The 17,798-nt window shown below is 33.5% G+C and overlaps 2 protein-coding genes and 1 pseudogene across 2 annotated transcripts; 2 read left to right on the forward strand and 1 right to left on the reverse strand.

Moving 5' to 3' along the window:
* The first annotated feature begins 3,246 nt into the window (after positions 1-3,246).
* Positions 3,247-6,800, forward strand: LOC132301509 (WAT1-related protein At1g68170-like; annotated as a pseudogene).
* Positions 6,801-7,792: 992 nt separating this feature from the next.
* LOC132301510 (uncharacterized) lies at positions 7,793-8,419 on the reverse strand. The gene has a single exon (XM_059798758.1). It carries the CDS (start codon positions 8,417-8,419, stop codon positions 7,793-7,795), a length of 627 nt encoding a protein of 208 aa, XP_059654741.1.
* A 4,548-nt stretch (positions 8,420-12,967) lies between these two features.
* LOC132298765 (WAT1-related protein At1g68170-like) lies at positions 12,968-17,580 on the forward strand. The gene is made up of 7 exons (XM_059795132.1): positions 12,968-13,164; positions 13,649-13,711; positions 15,746-15,862; positions 15,968-16,226; positions 16,322-16,480; positions 16,726-16,877; positions 17,029-17,580. The coding sequence occupies exons 1-7, from the start codon at positions 12,971-12,973 to the stop codon at positions 17,234-17,236; spliced, it is 1,152 nt and encodes a 383-aa protein (XP_059651115.1). The 5' UTR covers positions 12,968-12,970; the 3' UTR covers positions 17,237-17,580.
* Positions 17,581-17,798: the final 218 nt, after the last annotated feature.

The raw sequence follows: 17,798 nt of genomic DNA on the forward strand, positions 1-17,798 counted from the left end.
AGGGAAAGGCGACACTTAACCACCTAGGGTGAGTCTAAGTGATCACCGTCTATTCTGGTTGAGGTCATGTTATACATCGGATAGTTCCCGTAGGATTTATACAGATATAGTACTCATCCGATTCATAATGATTAATTTATTTGATTCTTTGATTTGGGTCATAGTAGTGAGGACTTGCTCGTGGGGTTGACCCACCATTGTTGTTATTTCAGGATACGGTCAGTATCCGTTTCAAGGTTGAGGTTAGCAGTGGGGGACCACCATCCGAACTCATCTACTCTTACGATCCAGTGCAGGGTAGAAGTTTTATGTAATACTTCAGTTTCAGTTTTTATTTACTTTTGACGTTGAACTCTCAGGGTTATATTTAGGGATCCTTGACATAGGATTTCCAAGTTGTAATGAAGTACTGTATTAAATAAAGGATGGATGGATGTTGTATTATTTAGTGTTCCTTTCTTGTCTAAATTCTTTTATTATCATCCTTTTGTATTCCATGCTTGTATATTGCCAATTGTTTTTGATATCCCTCGTTTTTCGTGTATAAGCCTGATCAACTTATGCGTGGAAAGTGTGGGGGTGTTACACGTCGTTTCCCTTATTTTTGATAAGGGAATTTCATCATCCTTATCCCATGGAACTTATCCCATGGAGATCTTATCCTTGATAAGATTTGTTATTACTTTAATGCATGGAAATCGTTGCCTCTAATAATGAAATATTATTATTGATCACCGAAGAGGTCTGGCGGCTGGTCAAAGTAGGTTAGGTTTATTTTTCCCTATCATAAACCATTAGATAAACATGTTGCGGAAAATCAATGATAAAGGTGAGTATTCATAAACATGTAATTCGTGCATCATTGATTTCAATTATATATATATTTTTTATTAATATTTTCTTTATCCATGAAGTATAGCATAGTATGTAATCTGTTAATAAACTACAACGCATACTGACCAAAGCATAAATTCTACGGCAGTAGCCGCACCACCCATTAATTGTTCCATAGACCAATCAAAACACATACTTTATATGTATGTCGATTCCAAAAGGAAAAAAAAAAAATTATTTAATATTATTTTTAAATATTATATGGGCAATAACTACATATATGATTATATATCTATCTCAAACCAAATCACTTTCACTCTGAGATATAAATTTAAATATTATTTATGTAAAATTAAAGAAAAATAATGAGTTCATAAACCGTAAGCTTTGATACCATATATAAACTATAATTATCCGTGTTAAATCATTTATCACAAAGAAACATGAATCCCATAATCTTAGAATTTCATTATTTTCACATTGTCTATAATACATAAATAAATACTAGTTAGATATAAATACCTCGATTCATGATATCAAACTTTGTTGAGATTAACTTCAACGTCTAGATTATTTAATCACGAATTAAACTGCAACTCTGATCAATAGACAAAGCGTGGAAACTGGTTTCTCTCTCTTGGCCTTTTGCACACACAAAACTTTTACGTGTTGTATCATTAATTGTACATAATTGATGGAGTATATGCATTTTTATAAAGGCAGAGAGAGGATCAGTTTTTCTTTTAGTAACATAATTACACTTTCCATCAAAGTAAGGAATAAGAAAGGAAAATACTTTTCCAATAAGTAATTACCAAAAAGGTAATTTATAAGTTGACCAAATAATATAATATTAATCTGATATTTATTTTATTTAATCACTAAATAATATGTCATATGTCCAAATTATGTGGGTTACAATTAAATAAATAATCTTACAAGATATACGATAAGAAATTGTCTTGTCTTGAGTAGAAAGAATTAAAAACTTACCGTATATGTTTATCATAGGAATCATGATTCATGAATTAATAGGAGATATGCTATACTACTTATCCTACAAGCTCCTTCAAGATAAAAAATGCCAAAATTATTAGACGTCTCCACACCATTTACAAATTAGGACCTAATATATATATATATATATTTATATTTTTTTTTCTTCACGTGATTGGATTTGAATACTAATTCAATTTTTAATGTGTAATTTTTGTTACCTAACCAAAGCATCTTGAGCCTACTATTTTATTGACATGTGTTCTTACAGGTGGATTTACATTTTTCTCAGCACCAATATCAGTTCCTCCATCTTTTCAACCGCGTTGTATGGATTGGATTGAGGATGTTTTTGACTCTCATAGTGATACTTCTTATATGGCAGATACTCAACATTACCTTGTTCTATGCAAAGGTTTTTCAGCTTAAGATATTACATATATAGAGTCTAGATGATAGCTTTGTTGTGCTGATTCATATATTTTGAAGCTTTACATATGTCTTTACTCTTCGGAGGAGAGTTGTCCGTTCTCAATCCGAAGGGAACCGAGCTTGCCTACTAAGCTTGAAATACACATGGTAAGAAATACAAGTAGAATTAAAATTTTTTGTTTATTTATTATTATTATTATTAATCTTTCGATTTTTGTAATTTAATATTTTAAAATTTTATTTATGATAATAGAATATAATTATGATTTCGTTTGATGCCTATCTATAAAATATTTAAAATATTAAAATATTTAGATTATAGTAATTTCTTTTCCCTCATTATTTTACTTTTCTCGCACATTGTCTTCATGTTCTCTTTCAAATTGTGGTTTCGCCCAGGGAATCCCTTCGCTGTCCTACATCAACTTCCTTTATTGTTCTTCTCATCTCCACTGAACCACATAAAATAGATCCAGTCATCACAACCGTACACGTGTCCATGATCATTTACTCTGCAGTCTCTCCCCACTAATTTCATGGTGAATTACTTCAACCACTTTCATCAGGTGTGGGTTAAACGTAGGCGGTGACGTGTGGTTAAGTCACAAACCATGCAAAAGTTTGGACGTGTGTGGAACTTCCAGGAGTGTGTCCTCGCACGTGTCACCAGGGCAGCTTACACGTGCGCACACAGAACAACTTGGGGAATTAACATCACAGCCTCGGATTCTTATTTACATTTAAGACCCCTACCTTCCTTTAATTTGACCATTACTTTTTCCATCCACCCTCTTTCTTTTAGCTCCAAGAACTCTCTCTCTCTCTCTCTCTCTCTCTCTCTCTCTCTATATATATATATATATATATTTATACACACATATACTTGTTTCACGAACAATACAACTCTCTCTAGAGAAACAAGCAAGAAGAAGAAGGGTTTTGATCTTCTTTCTTGTTTTCTCTCTCTCTATATATATGGCTGTGATGGGGAAGAGATGCAACATTATGCATGGGTTGAAGCCAACGATAATGATGGTGGTGGTCCAGATGGCAAATGCAGGAATGAATATTTTCTACAAACTTGCAGCAAATGATGGAATGAGCATGAGGGTTTTGATTGCTTGCCGATTTATATTCGCTGCTGCTTTTGTAGTCCCTCTTGCTCTCTACTTTGAAAGGTTTTATAAATTATAGCATTTCCTTATATATATATTTATATATATATTTATGTATATATACGTAGAGTCATAATTTGTTGTTCAAAAGGTAATTTATCAAATTTATGCAACAAGAGTTATTACCTATTAACAAAATAAATAAGGGCGAAGATGCGGTGAAAATGAGACCCTTTTAACCCGCGTTATCACTAACCACCCACTCGTAATGCCGACTACGATAGACTGGATTTTTTTTAATGGTAATTTACTTTTTATTTTTAAGTTGGACCAATTTATGTAAGCAAGAACTGATATCATCATGATGTTATGATAATATTAGTATTTGATCTTTGATTTTTAGATTCTCTATCATTACTTTTTATTTTTTAAATGAGAGATTGGTTATCTACTTTAGAAAGGAGACAGTAGAATTCTATTGTTTATCGTGAGCACGATATCAAGACTTTGTATATGAATATGTATATGTCTATTTTTGAAATTTTTTTTTTTAACTTTATTTTTATTTTAAGTCCTTTAATATTCACAGATTTCACATCTGGATATTATTTTTACTCAGCATTTACTTTCTGAATTCCTTTTTTTATTTATTTAAATTATAGTTCACAGCTGAACTTAACAACTTTTGCTAGTCTGTTGTCTAATAGAGTGGTATGGCTAAATGGTCCTAAAGAATTTAGAAGGTTCCCCACTTTGCTCTATTACTATTGGATCTTTCCCAATTACATATATCTTAAAAATAAAAATGTTCTATGCATTTGAAAATTTTAAAAATATAAATAATAAAAATAAAAAATTTTCTTGGACAAAAAGCTTTTTTATATATGTATGTGCGTCTGTATATATATATATGGTATAATATTAGTGTTTTAACATGTTATTAATTGATTTTGTTTTTGCAGGAATAGTAGGCCAAAGCTGACATGGATGGTAGTGTTCCAAGCATTTCTTTGTGGGTTATTTGGGTGAGTTTAGTGGTTATTGTGTCTACATGCACATATAGATTAAGTAATCTCTATAGCTTAATTACTTAGCAACGCAATATCTATTAATAGCCATATATATCTTGATAAATTAATTTCACTCATTACACTTTTTTTCTTCTAACTAGTGACGTCTCTTAGACTCATAAAATCAATCTCTAATTATATATATATATATATATTTTTTGGCTATGTACCCCAATCTCACTCCACAAGAAGTAACAAAGAGTTGTTAGATTTTTGTAATCACAACAATGCGGGTACATACGTTATTACCTATTTACACTTGTTTTCTTCTGGTTAGAGTCTTAAACTAATCAGAGCAATATCTAATTCTATATATATTTTCTTCTGGTTAGAGTCTTAAACTAATCATAGCAATATCTGATTCTTATAGTTAGAGTCTTAAACACTAATCAAAGCAATATCTAATTAGAGTCTTAAACTAATCAAAGCAATATCTAATTAGAGTCTTAAACTAATCAAAGCAATATCTAAGACTCCAACTACAAGAAAACAAGTGTAAATAGGTAATAACGTATGTATTTATATAGCTATGTAACCCAGTCTCACTCCACATGTAAACAAACCAAACTGTTGGTTTTTTGAGTTAGAATAAAGAGTGTTCGAATATAATAAAATCATGATAATATTATTTCTTACTCGTATAAAAAAAAAAAAAAACTCTAATGTATATAATTCTTCGAACTACTTATTATTATTATTATTTAGTTAATTACTAAGTAATCATTCTTTGCAGAGGATCGTTGGCTCAAAACTTATACGGTCAGGCCTTAGTCTTAACCTCAGCGACAATTGCTTCTGCTATGGGCAATCTAGTCCCTGCCATCACCTTCGTCATGGCCATATTATTTGGGTACGTGTATATACATATATATAAACACCAGTATATATGTCACGTGACTCACATGCAATGTATTGAATGATAGCCGTCTCATATGGGCTAAATGGGCGGTCCAGGTTGGAGAGGTCGGGATTTGGTATGGCTACAGGGAAAGCAAAGTTGGTAGGGACAGTAATAGCAATAGGTGGGGCCATGCTGCTCACGTTCTATAAGGAGTTGAAATCAACATCTGGTCAACGAATTTTGACCTTTTGCATCATCATGGACACGTGGCATCACAGGGGCACCTAGAGTCTGGTGATCGTGTGTTGGGTGCTTTTTTGGTTGTGTGCAATTGTTTCTCTCGTGCATTGTGGTTGATCATTCAGGTCAGGGGATCTTGCAAGAAATTCTCTAGTGATATTCCCATATTGCCCTTCACTAATATTTCTATTTCCATTGTTGGACCAGGCTAAGATGGTTCAGAAGTATCCTTGTCACTACTCCAGCGCTGCTCTGATTTGTGTAATGGGGACAATCCAGTCAACTATTTTTGCCCTCTGCACGGAGAGAGACTGGAATCAATGGAAGTTAGGTTGGAACATCAGACTGGTTACAGTAATTTACGCAGTATGTTATTTTGATGAGACATGAAACATGGGTAGTTTCAAGAAATTTTAAATTTAAATTCATATTTTTTTTTTTATGTTAGGTCGATATTCGAATTGAAATCATATTGATATAATCCATCTTGAATAATACTTGTCTCATAATACATGAGACCTTTTTGAAATTAAATTGAATTGAGTTAATTTTTGAATGAACTTGTTCCAATTCATTCCCTAATTAGTTGGCTAATTTGATGATTGTGGAATTGTGTTGTAGGGAATCGTGGCTTCTGGACTAACGACTATACTCACTGCATGGTGTGTACGCATGAGGGGTCCACTTTTTGCATCAATTTTTAATCCTTTGATGCTTGTGCTTGTAGCAATTGCTAGTTCCTTGCTTTTGGATGAGAAACTACACTTGGGAAGGTAAATGTCTCTTGTAACCCCGCAAATTAAGTACTATTTGGATTACACGATTTTATTAATTCACTAAACACATGCCACCCTAGGTCTTAAAGTCCTATTTGGATTACAATAAGTCATTTAACATGTACTTTCCATGATTAACATAAAGTCCTATTTGGATGAAATAAATATACTAGTTCACTCAACACATGCCACCTTAGCTGGTAAGTCTTGCTTAGATGACATGAATTCATTTAACATGTAATTTTTGTGTTTTAACAGCATACTAGGAGCTGTACTGATAGTGTTCGGATTGTACATTGTGTTATGGGGACAAGGCAAAGAGATGAATAGAAATTCTCAACTCATGCCATCCAAAAGCTCAAAAGAATCCGATTGTATCAATATCATCATCGCCTCTTCATCAGAAAACAACAATAACAACAGCAACAACAAAAATGACAATATTAGTAGCAACGCGATGGAGGTTAATCCCAAAATCCCTTCCAATAATGCATAATATATAATATTTTAACTTAAAATGTCTTAATGGTAAAGAATAAGGGTGGTGAAGGAGGAGATGAATATCCAAGTCGAATAAGAATGTGTAGACCTGTATATACAGTATATGTTATATATCTGTGTGTATGATATATATATATATATATATATATATATATATATATATGTATGGGCTTTTATATATATGTGTGTAATACGTACTTAGTACCATGAATTATAGGAAATTTAGTACCATTCCAATTGCCCATAAATTAGGGTTTTTTTTGTTAGGGTTGGAGATGCATGGCATACATTGTTTTTGTGTAGTGGTTCTCTTTTCGTTGTACTAATACTTACTTTATCCTATAAATGAAATTTTAGTAATGATAAATTTAGATGTTGTTTTAATGTTGCTCCAACTTAATCTGCAACACGTAATCGTAAAAATGGAATGTATGTTATTGACAACTTTGGATGTTAACTATTAATTTTATAATAATGTTGTTTTAAATTTGTAACATGTGATGGAATATTAGGATCCATATTGATTAAAAATGATTTGAAGACCAATGGATTTGTAGTGAATTATTTGAAAAAATAGATTTTGATTTTCATTATATTTGTATCCGCAAATGATTTTGATGATTTATCAGTATCATTTTTCTAACAAAAGTTGGGGTACCTAGGACTGCCGAATATTACATTCAGAAGGGAATTTAATTCAAATGTGATTTTTCATATTGCTCCTTCATAGATTTGGTATTGTGCCCTTTTTTTTTTTTTTTTCGAAAGGTAAAGTTAATTTATAAATAAAGAAGGAAATTACAATAAAGTTTAACAGTTAGCCCATTGCTAAGAGAACAACCAAGCCAGAGCCCAAATAGCCCAAAAGCATAACACATTGCTATAAATGAACAACCAGCCTAAGTGAAGAGGCCCAAGACGAACACATTGAAAAAGAAGAAGAGCTCAATCATCAATAGGAGTGTGATCAATGCTTCAATACTGCAATTAGCATAAGGAATAAGACTCCAACAGTGCACTGAGCACACATCTTCTAGGATCAGGTGGCTTCTTTGCAGGTCGAATCACTGACTCTGGGAGTTCCCATTCAGTAGCAACTCTATTAACAATGAAAGTGTCAGAGATTGTTGATGAGAGAATTTTGGAACGGATTGCCTCTAAGGTGATGTGGAGCAAAGAGTTAGCACTGCGAGCATTCCTCTTGAAGATTCTCATATTCCTCTCAATCCAGATGTTATAGACAAGAGAAGCCAATGTCATTTTTGAGACTGTGTTGCTGTGGTGATCAGAAATTCCCCTACAATGAAACGATGCCCAAGCAATGAGCTGAGTCCAGGAAATAGGCTGTATATAGAATCCACATCGAGCCTGTAGAAATTTCCATAGAGGCTGGACAAATGAACAACTAAAAAACAAGTGATCATAAGATTCAGGTTCAGCATTGCACAGGATACATATTGTGGAGTTAATGTGTGCTGTACACCTTCTATCCAGAGTAGGCAACTTCTGCTGAATTGCAACCCATAGGGTAAAGGAGTGCTTAGGAATGGATGACTTGAACCATACAAGATGAGTCCAAGGTAAAGTAGGGTACTGCAGGTTGTAGTGATCCATGGTTTTTGTAATGGAAATTGGCTAGACTTGGATGGAATCCAGATGTATTTGTCAATGCAATTGGGCTTAGGATTAGGCAGTGAGGAGGTGTCCAGTAGTTATGGCAATAGGTTTGTAATAGATTGTGGGAAGGACCATGAGTTGTTGCTAATGAAAGTGTTCACTTTAGTCATGCTGTCAAATCCAGTTGAAGTGATCTGTTGAGGTAGTATGTGTTGATGCAGAGGACTATGTTGACACCATTTGTCAAACCAGAAATTAGATGAAGCTCCATCACCAATTTCTAACTTGACAAGAGGCTTGATTGAGTCCCTAAGCCCAGGCAATGTCCTCCAAGTCCAAGAACATTGTCCAGGCACTTTAACCTCCCAAAGACTTCTGCCTTTAAGAAGGTATGTGTGGATCCATTTGACCCACAATATATCCTTTGGACATAGAATGTTCCAAAAATGCTTCATGACTGCACTTTCATTCCAAATTTGCAAGTTTGGCAGACCAAGACCTCCAGCTTTTTTGGGGATACAACACTTTTCCCAAGCAACTTTGGCAACAGTCCTTTTTAGATCAGGTCCAGACCACAAAAAGGCAACAAATATGCTTTCAAGCTCATGAAGAATACTCATTGGTAAAGTAAACTTAGAGCTAAAGGAAGCTGAAGATACACAAGTTTTAATCCAGTCCAAGAACACAGGAGGGAAACCTAGAAGCTTTAAAGAGTCAAATAGATAATCCCAACAAACTGTGTCAAAGGCTTTCTTGATATCTAATTTGATCCCATGACATTTTGGCTCTGAATTTTTTCATTAAAGGTCCAGCCCATAGGAATTTCTGAAGAACTTGATTTATATGGGTACACACTTTAGTAGACAGTATGAACAAATTAGTCCAATAAATATGTATACTATGCGTTGCATTGAGATGGGTGGTGGATAACATGGTGATGACATCCCCTCACCGGAGGGGATGGAACTGGTACATTGGATGATATATTCCCTCTAAGATGAGGGAATTCCAGAATCATATGACACAGGCAGTATTGAGTCCATATTCATATGACAATTAACAGGAGGATGCAAAGAAGGATGATGATGAGCATAAACAAGATGTGAAGAGTAACTTACCTGGTTGTGGGAGATATCCTCACCATTATGCACACTGCTGACAATTTGATTCTGAAGGTGATCAATGATCTTCATGAGATTGGAGTTTTCCTTTTGCGGCTCAGAAGGATGCTTGACATCCTTAAAAGCTTGGATTTGTTCATTGAGTTTCTTGATCTGTGCCCTCAAACTCTCTTTCTTTCCTCTGTTTGGTTGATGAAATCTCCGAGCTCTAGCTACATCATGGTTATTGTGTGGCTGGACTTGCTTGACTTTCTTTCGTAGTAGCATATTGTCCCTCTACAAAATATTGATAAACTTCTTCAATTACGGAGAGCTCCTTGGCATAGGCATTGAGCCTAACATTTTGTTCATATGCATAGGCATCCTCATCCTCTTCATCTTTATCATCGTCTGGGCTTGGAGGAGCAGGATCAGTGGGTTGGTCAACAGGGATAGGATGAACTGGTGATGCTAAAATGGGAGAAAATATATGGTTTGTCTGGTGGATTATAGGCTTATCATGTGGGGGTGAGATTGAGGTGGATGACATAGTAGGTTCACATTGGATGAGGTAGGAGGTGGTGGTGGTAATATTATTATTCTAAATTTGTTTGGTAACACTGTTACTTAAAACATTTTTATTAGTAATTTTACTAAATTATTCATATAACAATAAACATGAGGATTACCCAAATAATAATATTATAAAATTCCATTAAATTTCGCACCAAGAGACACCAAACATATGGGTGTCGTGAAAATTGAGTAAGCCGACCCTTCAGGCTAGGGAGGCGTGTCCCAACCCAAGTGGTGCTCTTTTCCCAATTATGCAAGGGATGCTCTGTTTCTGCATATTTTTGTTTTTATTTTTTATTTTTCTACTTGGCAATGGGAGAGTTAAGAGTTTGTGGAAGCTAGGGGGAGGAGATTCAAACCCGGGTCACTTAAGATCCGACTCCTTATCACTATGATAACACTGTTACATTTAGTTGTTACATTTAGTTGTGATAGATTTAAATTTAGAAACATAAGATGGGGCCACTTAAGATTTGACTCTTTATCATTTTGACAACACTGTTACACTTAGTTGTGATTTTTATCCTTTTAATGTTTAAAAAAATAAAAAATAAAATTAACATTGTGATAGTTTCTTCTTTTCTTACTAGGAATAGGTTTTTCCTTTCTTTACTTGGAATAATAACTATGTGATATTCAAGAATACATAATAATCACATTATAGTTGAGAATTCGATGGCAGCAACTTTATTGTAGTAACTCAGACTAAAATAATTAGCCCAAATAAGCACGACCAAATCCATGTTGAATTTTAACAATCTGTGCTTGATAAACGGGTAATACAATTACATCGAAGCTACAAACGGGTATACAATTACATCGATGCTACGACCATTCATGACATAGATACTAATGATGAAGTACTAACGGGGCCGGCCCTTGGGTGGTGCAGGTGGTGCCACCGCACAGGCCTCCAATTTTAGTGGGCCCCCAAATTTTTTTGTGAGCTCATATACTCCTATATAGTATATATAGTGTAAAAAATATTTTATTTATAAAATGAACTGCAGCTCAGTTGGGGATCGGCCCCATGTTTATACAGATTCTTCTTAATACAGCGCACTTGTAACTAAATTTATAATTTTTATTTTTTATAAACTTAGGATCAATCTGAGTGGAAGAGAGTACAACCTAGTCTGGCTAATGTAGCCCATACAACTCAATCAAGCCCGCCCATTTGCAACTTTGTATTGTTTTTATAAACTTAAGCTGAGTGGAAGAGAATATGATATATTACTTTAACCTAAAGGAGAGATTGAACTTAAAAGAGAGGGGTCAAAGTTTATACCCAGCGCACATGTTGATTTCAATTGAAAATGAACTTTTACAAAAGCCTGATTTTGAAAGTTTAATTGAAAATTTTGTATGTTTAATATTAATTGCACTCCTTGCCTTTCCTTTTTTTTTTTTTTGGTGAAAGATCCCGTAATAGTTTCAACTCTTCAAATAAAAAATAGGATAGATAACAAGTTATGATGAGAATAATTTTTTGATACTTTTTATTCTGGTGGTTCAAGTGACTAGTGAATTTTGTAAACTCTTGTTGCGTTTGGTGTATAAGAATGGAATGGAATGTCCATTCCAATTATTTCTTTATTTGATTTGCAATATAAAGTCGGAATGACTATTTCATTGGAATCAAAATCCATATCTGAAAATGAAAATACTAAACTTATGAAATTGTCATTCCATTTCCAAATAAATTTTTTCAAAAAATTACTTCCCAAAAAATTTGATAAATTTCGGTTATAAAACTTACTTTATGGGATTAATTTAATCACAATAATTTTTATTTTTATTTTTTTTTGTATTAAGCAAGAGTGAAACTACGTTAAGTACGATCCCAATTTATTTTTGGAACAGGGCCTCATAAATGAAAGTAAACTCGTATGAAGTCGTTCTATAGTTGGAAGTAAATAAAATTTGTTCTGAGTTTCTTAAAACACATGACCAATTTTGATGGTTGCCGAAGAGGGGTCATACCAGATACGACGAGAACAGTGGCGGTGAGTCTCAATGTATGTCTTTTTTTTTTTTCTTTTTTCACCGTTAGAAAAGCTCCCACCGGAACATACAAACCCATCTGCCTGAGTTCCGACGGAGAGCTTTCTCTGAAACAACCTGACCATGGACATACACTGCTAAGGGTCACTTGCTGTCCGTTATCAATGGCTATTCAATTTGAATGAGCAATGGGCAAATTGTCTTTTGGTTTTACAGGCTTATTAACATATTGATATATTGCTTGATTTTCCGGAAAAGAAAAGAAAAAAAAAATTTTAAATCTATAATTTCAAAAATAATATATTTTATGAAATGTTGAGGATATATTAATAAAATTATTATTTAATGTGGTTTATTATACTTATTATTCATTTTATTAGTGTATTTTATTATGGAAATAGCACAACCTCGGATTCTTAATTACATTTAATACCTCTCCAGTCGGGCATTTTCTTCATATTTCACAAATATTTGGGCATAAAATTAGAAAATAAAATTTTATGGGACCCAACTAAGAGGAAACGTGCTCAGACTCTCTTAGCCTTAATGAGAAATTATTATATTGTACCAGAATCATTAATCCCTACCTAATCACAATGGGATTAAATAATTCCAAAAAATTTGTTTATGTGTTTTGACCGGGATCATATAATAATTTCTCATTATGTTGCTTTATATATATATATATATACTCGTATGCTTTTTTCAAGAACACCACATCTCTCTCTTTCTCGAGAAACAATCAAGAAGAAGAAGGTATTGATCTTCTTGCTTGTTTTCTCTCTCTAGAACTCTCTCTGTTTCTCTCTCCATATATGTGTGCGTAGGGGGTTGTGAAGAGCATTTGGAGAATAAAAACGTGGCTGTAATGGGAAAGATATGTAATGCTATACATGGTTTGAAGCCAACGATGATGATGGTGGTGGTCCAGATGGCATATGCAGGAATGAATATTTTCTACAAACTTGCAGCAAATGATGGAATGAGCATGAGGGTTTTGGTTGCTTACCGATTTACATTCGCTGCTGCTTTTATAATCCCTCTTGCTCTCTACGTTGAAAGGTTTTATTAATTACTATTATTTCCTAATTTTCTTTTCTTTTTTTTAATATTATACACACATGACACATGTATTTATGTATAGAACTTTTTTTTATAAAAAAATCTAATTTTGTTTATTTATTTTAAATTCATTGATATTCACAGAATTTCAACATCTGGGTATTAATTATTATCAACATATACCTTATAAATTCCTTCTTTTATATTTAAATTTTTAGTTTACATCTGAACTTAAAAACTTTTAGAGGCTTCTTCACTTTGCTCTATTGCTATTGGAGGTAATTACATAGATCTTAAAAGAAATTCATAAAGTTCCATGCATGTGAAATACTGAAATGTACCCAAAAAAATAAAAATAAAAAATTTACTTTGACAAAAAGCTTTTTATACTTTTATTATATATATATATATATATATATATATATATATATATATATACTATTATGTTAATGTTTTAACATGTTATTTGATTTTGTTTTCGCAGGAACAGTCGGCCAAAGCTGACATGGATTGTAGTGTTCCAAGCATTTCTTTGTGGCTTATTTGGGTATGTGTGTGTGTGTATATATATGGTTTATTAGTTATCGTGTCTAGATCACGGATATACATTGATTAAGTAATTTCTAGGTTAATTACTTAGCAACGGAATATCAATAAATATCCATATATATCTTGATATATAAATTTCTCAAATTATACTTGTTTTCTTCTGGCTATAGTCTTAGACTAATCAAAGCAATCCCTAATTCTGTATGTAATCTTATCTCACTCCACAAAAAGGAACAAAGAGTTGGTAGATTTTTGAAATCACAACAATGCATGTAAATAAGTTACCACCTAAATTAAATGCTTTGACTATAATAATATAAAATTTCCACCTCTTTATTTTTGCTGTCTCAAAATTATGACTTCAATTCGAAATTCAATGTAATATATTTTTTAATATTCAAAATCTATTCTCATTACTATCATTATATTGAAGTAATAAAAACATGTAGATTACCATATTGGGTATATTTAGAAATTCATTAAGAAGTATACTCTTCCTAATGAGTTAGATTCCCGAAAAAAAAAGAGTCATTTTTGTGTGCCGTGGAAGGGAGTATAATTAATAGGAGAGTGGATATGATGTGCATCATCATGACATCGTGATGACGGTCATTCTCTACTCATATAAAACTATATCAATATATACGTGAACAATGCTTATCTCAGGCCACATAAGCTGGTATTCCTGTTTATGTTGATGTGGACATTCACAACTTGACACTTGCAAAAAAAAAAATTAAAAAAATTAAACATAGATCAATCGGATCTTTTTACGGGTTTTCTCTTAAGTGCAAGATTTTATCAGGGTATGTACGTTCTCTTTCTATCAAAAAGTCAAGAAAATTTTAGGAAACCATTACCGCCGCCAATCCCTCTATTTTCCCTTCTCATCACCACCAAGTTTCCTACTCTCCTTCTATTTCTTCTTTCCCTTTATGCACCACCAATTTCAACCGCAAGAAGAGAGGGACCAAAATATGTTCTTTTATTCTCCCAAATTTTTCTCCAATTCATCAATCAATATTGCTAATTCCTGATATTTATAAAAACCAGATTAAAAATAGAAAAGAAAATAATAAACTTTGGGAAGGATTCACCGCATAAACAGAAAAGACACCATAACCCCTTTGAATCGCAAATCAGTCTCTCAATCACCAATCTTTTTAGCGGACATCAAATCGGTGGTGTATAAGGGTACAAAGATTTAGGAAACCTTCTCCAAGGATTGGCCTCAAACCAGTCCAATTTCCGGAGGCGGGATTGGCCGCCAATTTCACACAAACTCTGTAATGGGTTTTGGATTTTTGAAAGCATATTTTGCACACTGATTTTTCGCAACGAAAAACTCCATCTTTTGCCACACCGAAACTCTAGCCATCGTCAAATCTCTCACACACGACTCAGTTCTGAATCCATCTCATGCAACGGACCACCTTCTTCTCTACTCCAAAATAGCCCGATATAACTCTCACCACAACATTTTCATGACCAGCAATGGATTCCGCTCCAAATAAGAAGATTAATTAGATCCTCTTTCCCTTCGGACCACCCGTAGAAAGATCCGTCTAGTCCTTTTTCTTTTTTTTTGACAAGTGTCAAGGTAAGAGTGACCCACGTCAACATAAGGAGGAGTGGCCTACTGATACAGCCTAAGGCAAGCTTTTTTCCTATATATAATGGGTTATGATACTTTATTATGTGATTGGTATGATGTATGTCATCATACCATCATCATAATGTCATCCCCATTAATATAAAAGAATTTGATGATTTTGGGAGTCATTTTCCAAGCACGTCCCATTCATGTTAGTGAAAATGACTGATGTCAAAATAATATCATCCATCAATCACATAAAAGGGTGGATGTTTTTGCACACTATATTATATCATTTTCCTAGTAAATTATTCAGCCATGTAAACAAAGCAAATTGTATATTTTTTTTTTCTTTTCTTTTTTGCAAGTAATTACTATTTGCCCTTTTTTTTAATTTATTCCCTCTCTTTTTTCCTTCTATTTTTGCTTTTTTGGCAGAGGATCGTTGGGTCAAAACTTATATGCTCAGGGCTTAGTGTTAACCTCAGCAACATTTGCTTCTGCTATGACCAATCTCGTCCCTGCCATCACCTTTGTCATGGCGATATCAATTGGGTAGGTGCATATATAAATATCTATATATATATACTGTAGACACATATGTCAAGTGAGTCAAGTGACTGTGTGAATGATAGCCGCTTGATATGGGTTTTGTTCCAGGTTGGAGAAGTTGGGATTGGGTACGACTGCCGGTAAAGCAAAGTTAGTGGGGACAGCAATAGGAATAGGTGGGGCTATGCTGCTCACTTTCTATAAAGGGGTTGAAATAAATATTTGGTCAACGAATATTGACCTTTTGCATCATAATCATGATAGACACGTGGCAGCACAGGGACACCCAGAGTCTAGTGATCGAGTGTTGGGTGCTTTTTTGGTTGTGTGCGGTTGTTTCTGTATTGCACTATGGTTGATCATTCAGGTCATGATCTTGCCAAGATTTCTCTAGTAATATTCCCATATTGCCCTTTACTAACATATCTATTTTCTTTGTTCGTAAATTATTTGTTGGGCTAGGCTAAGATGGTGCAGAGGTATCCTTGTCTCTACTCCGGCACCGCTTTAATCTCTGTGATGGGGGCAATTCAGGCCATTGGTTTTGCTCTATGCATGGAGAGAGATTGGAGTCGATGGAAGTTGGGTTGGAACATCAAACTAGTCACAATATTTTACTCTGTATGCTTTTCATTGGCTTTTCTAATTCGACATGAAACACATGTTATATTTGGTGGCACCAAATTCGAATTTTAGATTTAAATTTGTAAAAAATTTAATACAAATTTTAAATTAGACTTTCTCCAATTTTAAATCGAAAGTATCTATTCGATACTCCTAAATATAATAATAAAATTTTTTGTATTCTTCTATCCAAAAAAAACACGAATAAATTTGCATGTTTTCGTGGAATTGTGATATTGTAGGGAATTGTGGCTTCTGGACTAGTGATTACTCTAACTGCATGGTGTGTACGCATGAGGGGTCCACTTTTTGCATCAATTTTTAGTCCTTTGATGCTTGTGCTTGTAGCAATCGCGGGGTCTTTGCTTTTGAATGAGAAGCTACACTTAGGAAGGTATGTGCATGCCTCTTTCCACCCCCTTTAAAGTTCTGTTTGGATTACACAAATATATTAATTCATTTAGCACATACAACCTTAGTCCTTAAAGCCGTGTTTGGATCGATGACATGAATTCATTGTAACATGTAATTTTTCTGATTAATAGCATCCTTGGAGCTGTATTGATAGTGTGTGGACTGTACGCGGTGTTATGGGGAAAAGGCAAAGAGATGAAGAAGAATGTTCAACTCATGCCATCCAAAAGCTCCAAGGAATCAGAGCGAATCAATATCATCCTAGCTTCTTCATTAGAAAAAACCAACGACAATAAGAATGACAATATTAGTAGCAACGTGACAGAGGTTAATCCCTAAACCCTTCCAATAATACATAACAACATTTTACCAAAAATGTTGAAGGACAAGGGTGGTGAAGGAGGAGATGAATATACACCTACTTAGTACCATCAATTATAGGAAGTTGAGTTTTGGTAGGGTTGAAGATGGGTGACATACATTTTTCTTTTTCTTTTTTTTTGGTACGTATAGTAGTGTTCTTTTCATCGTAATAGTATTTACATTATCCTAAATATGAAATGTAGTGTAACAACTTTAGATGTTGTTTTATGGTAATGTTGCCCGAAATCTTCGACAAGCAAGAGTAATCGACAAGGGCATGTTTGGTAAGCGTTTTATTTTTGGTATTTTTATTTTTGTTGGATATTGTAGCAGTGAATAGTAAAATAAATGCATTTGGTAAAAAAAATTTAATTTTATACGGAAACGTTTGTGTATAATAGCCAAAATTCAAAACATCAATTTAGTATTTTTATATATTTCCACGTAACAACGGGTATTGTAACAAATATATATATATATATATATATAAAATAAAAATTGAAATACTCTAAAATGACCTTTTTTAAACGAGTCATTA

The sequence above is a fragment of the Cornus florida genome, unplaced genomic scaffold (assembly GCF_030987335.1).
Source record: "Cornus florida cultivar Cherokee Brave unplaced genomic scaffold, ASM3098733v1 CherokeeBrave_3.0.0_Hap2_Chr03, whole genome shotgun sequence".
Classification (NCBI taxonomy): domain Eukaryota; kingdom Viridiplantae; phylum Streptophyta; class Magnoliopsida; order Cornales; family Cornaceae; genus Cornus; species Cornus florida.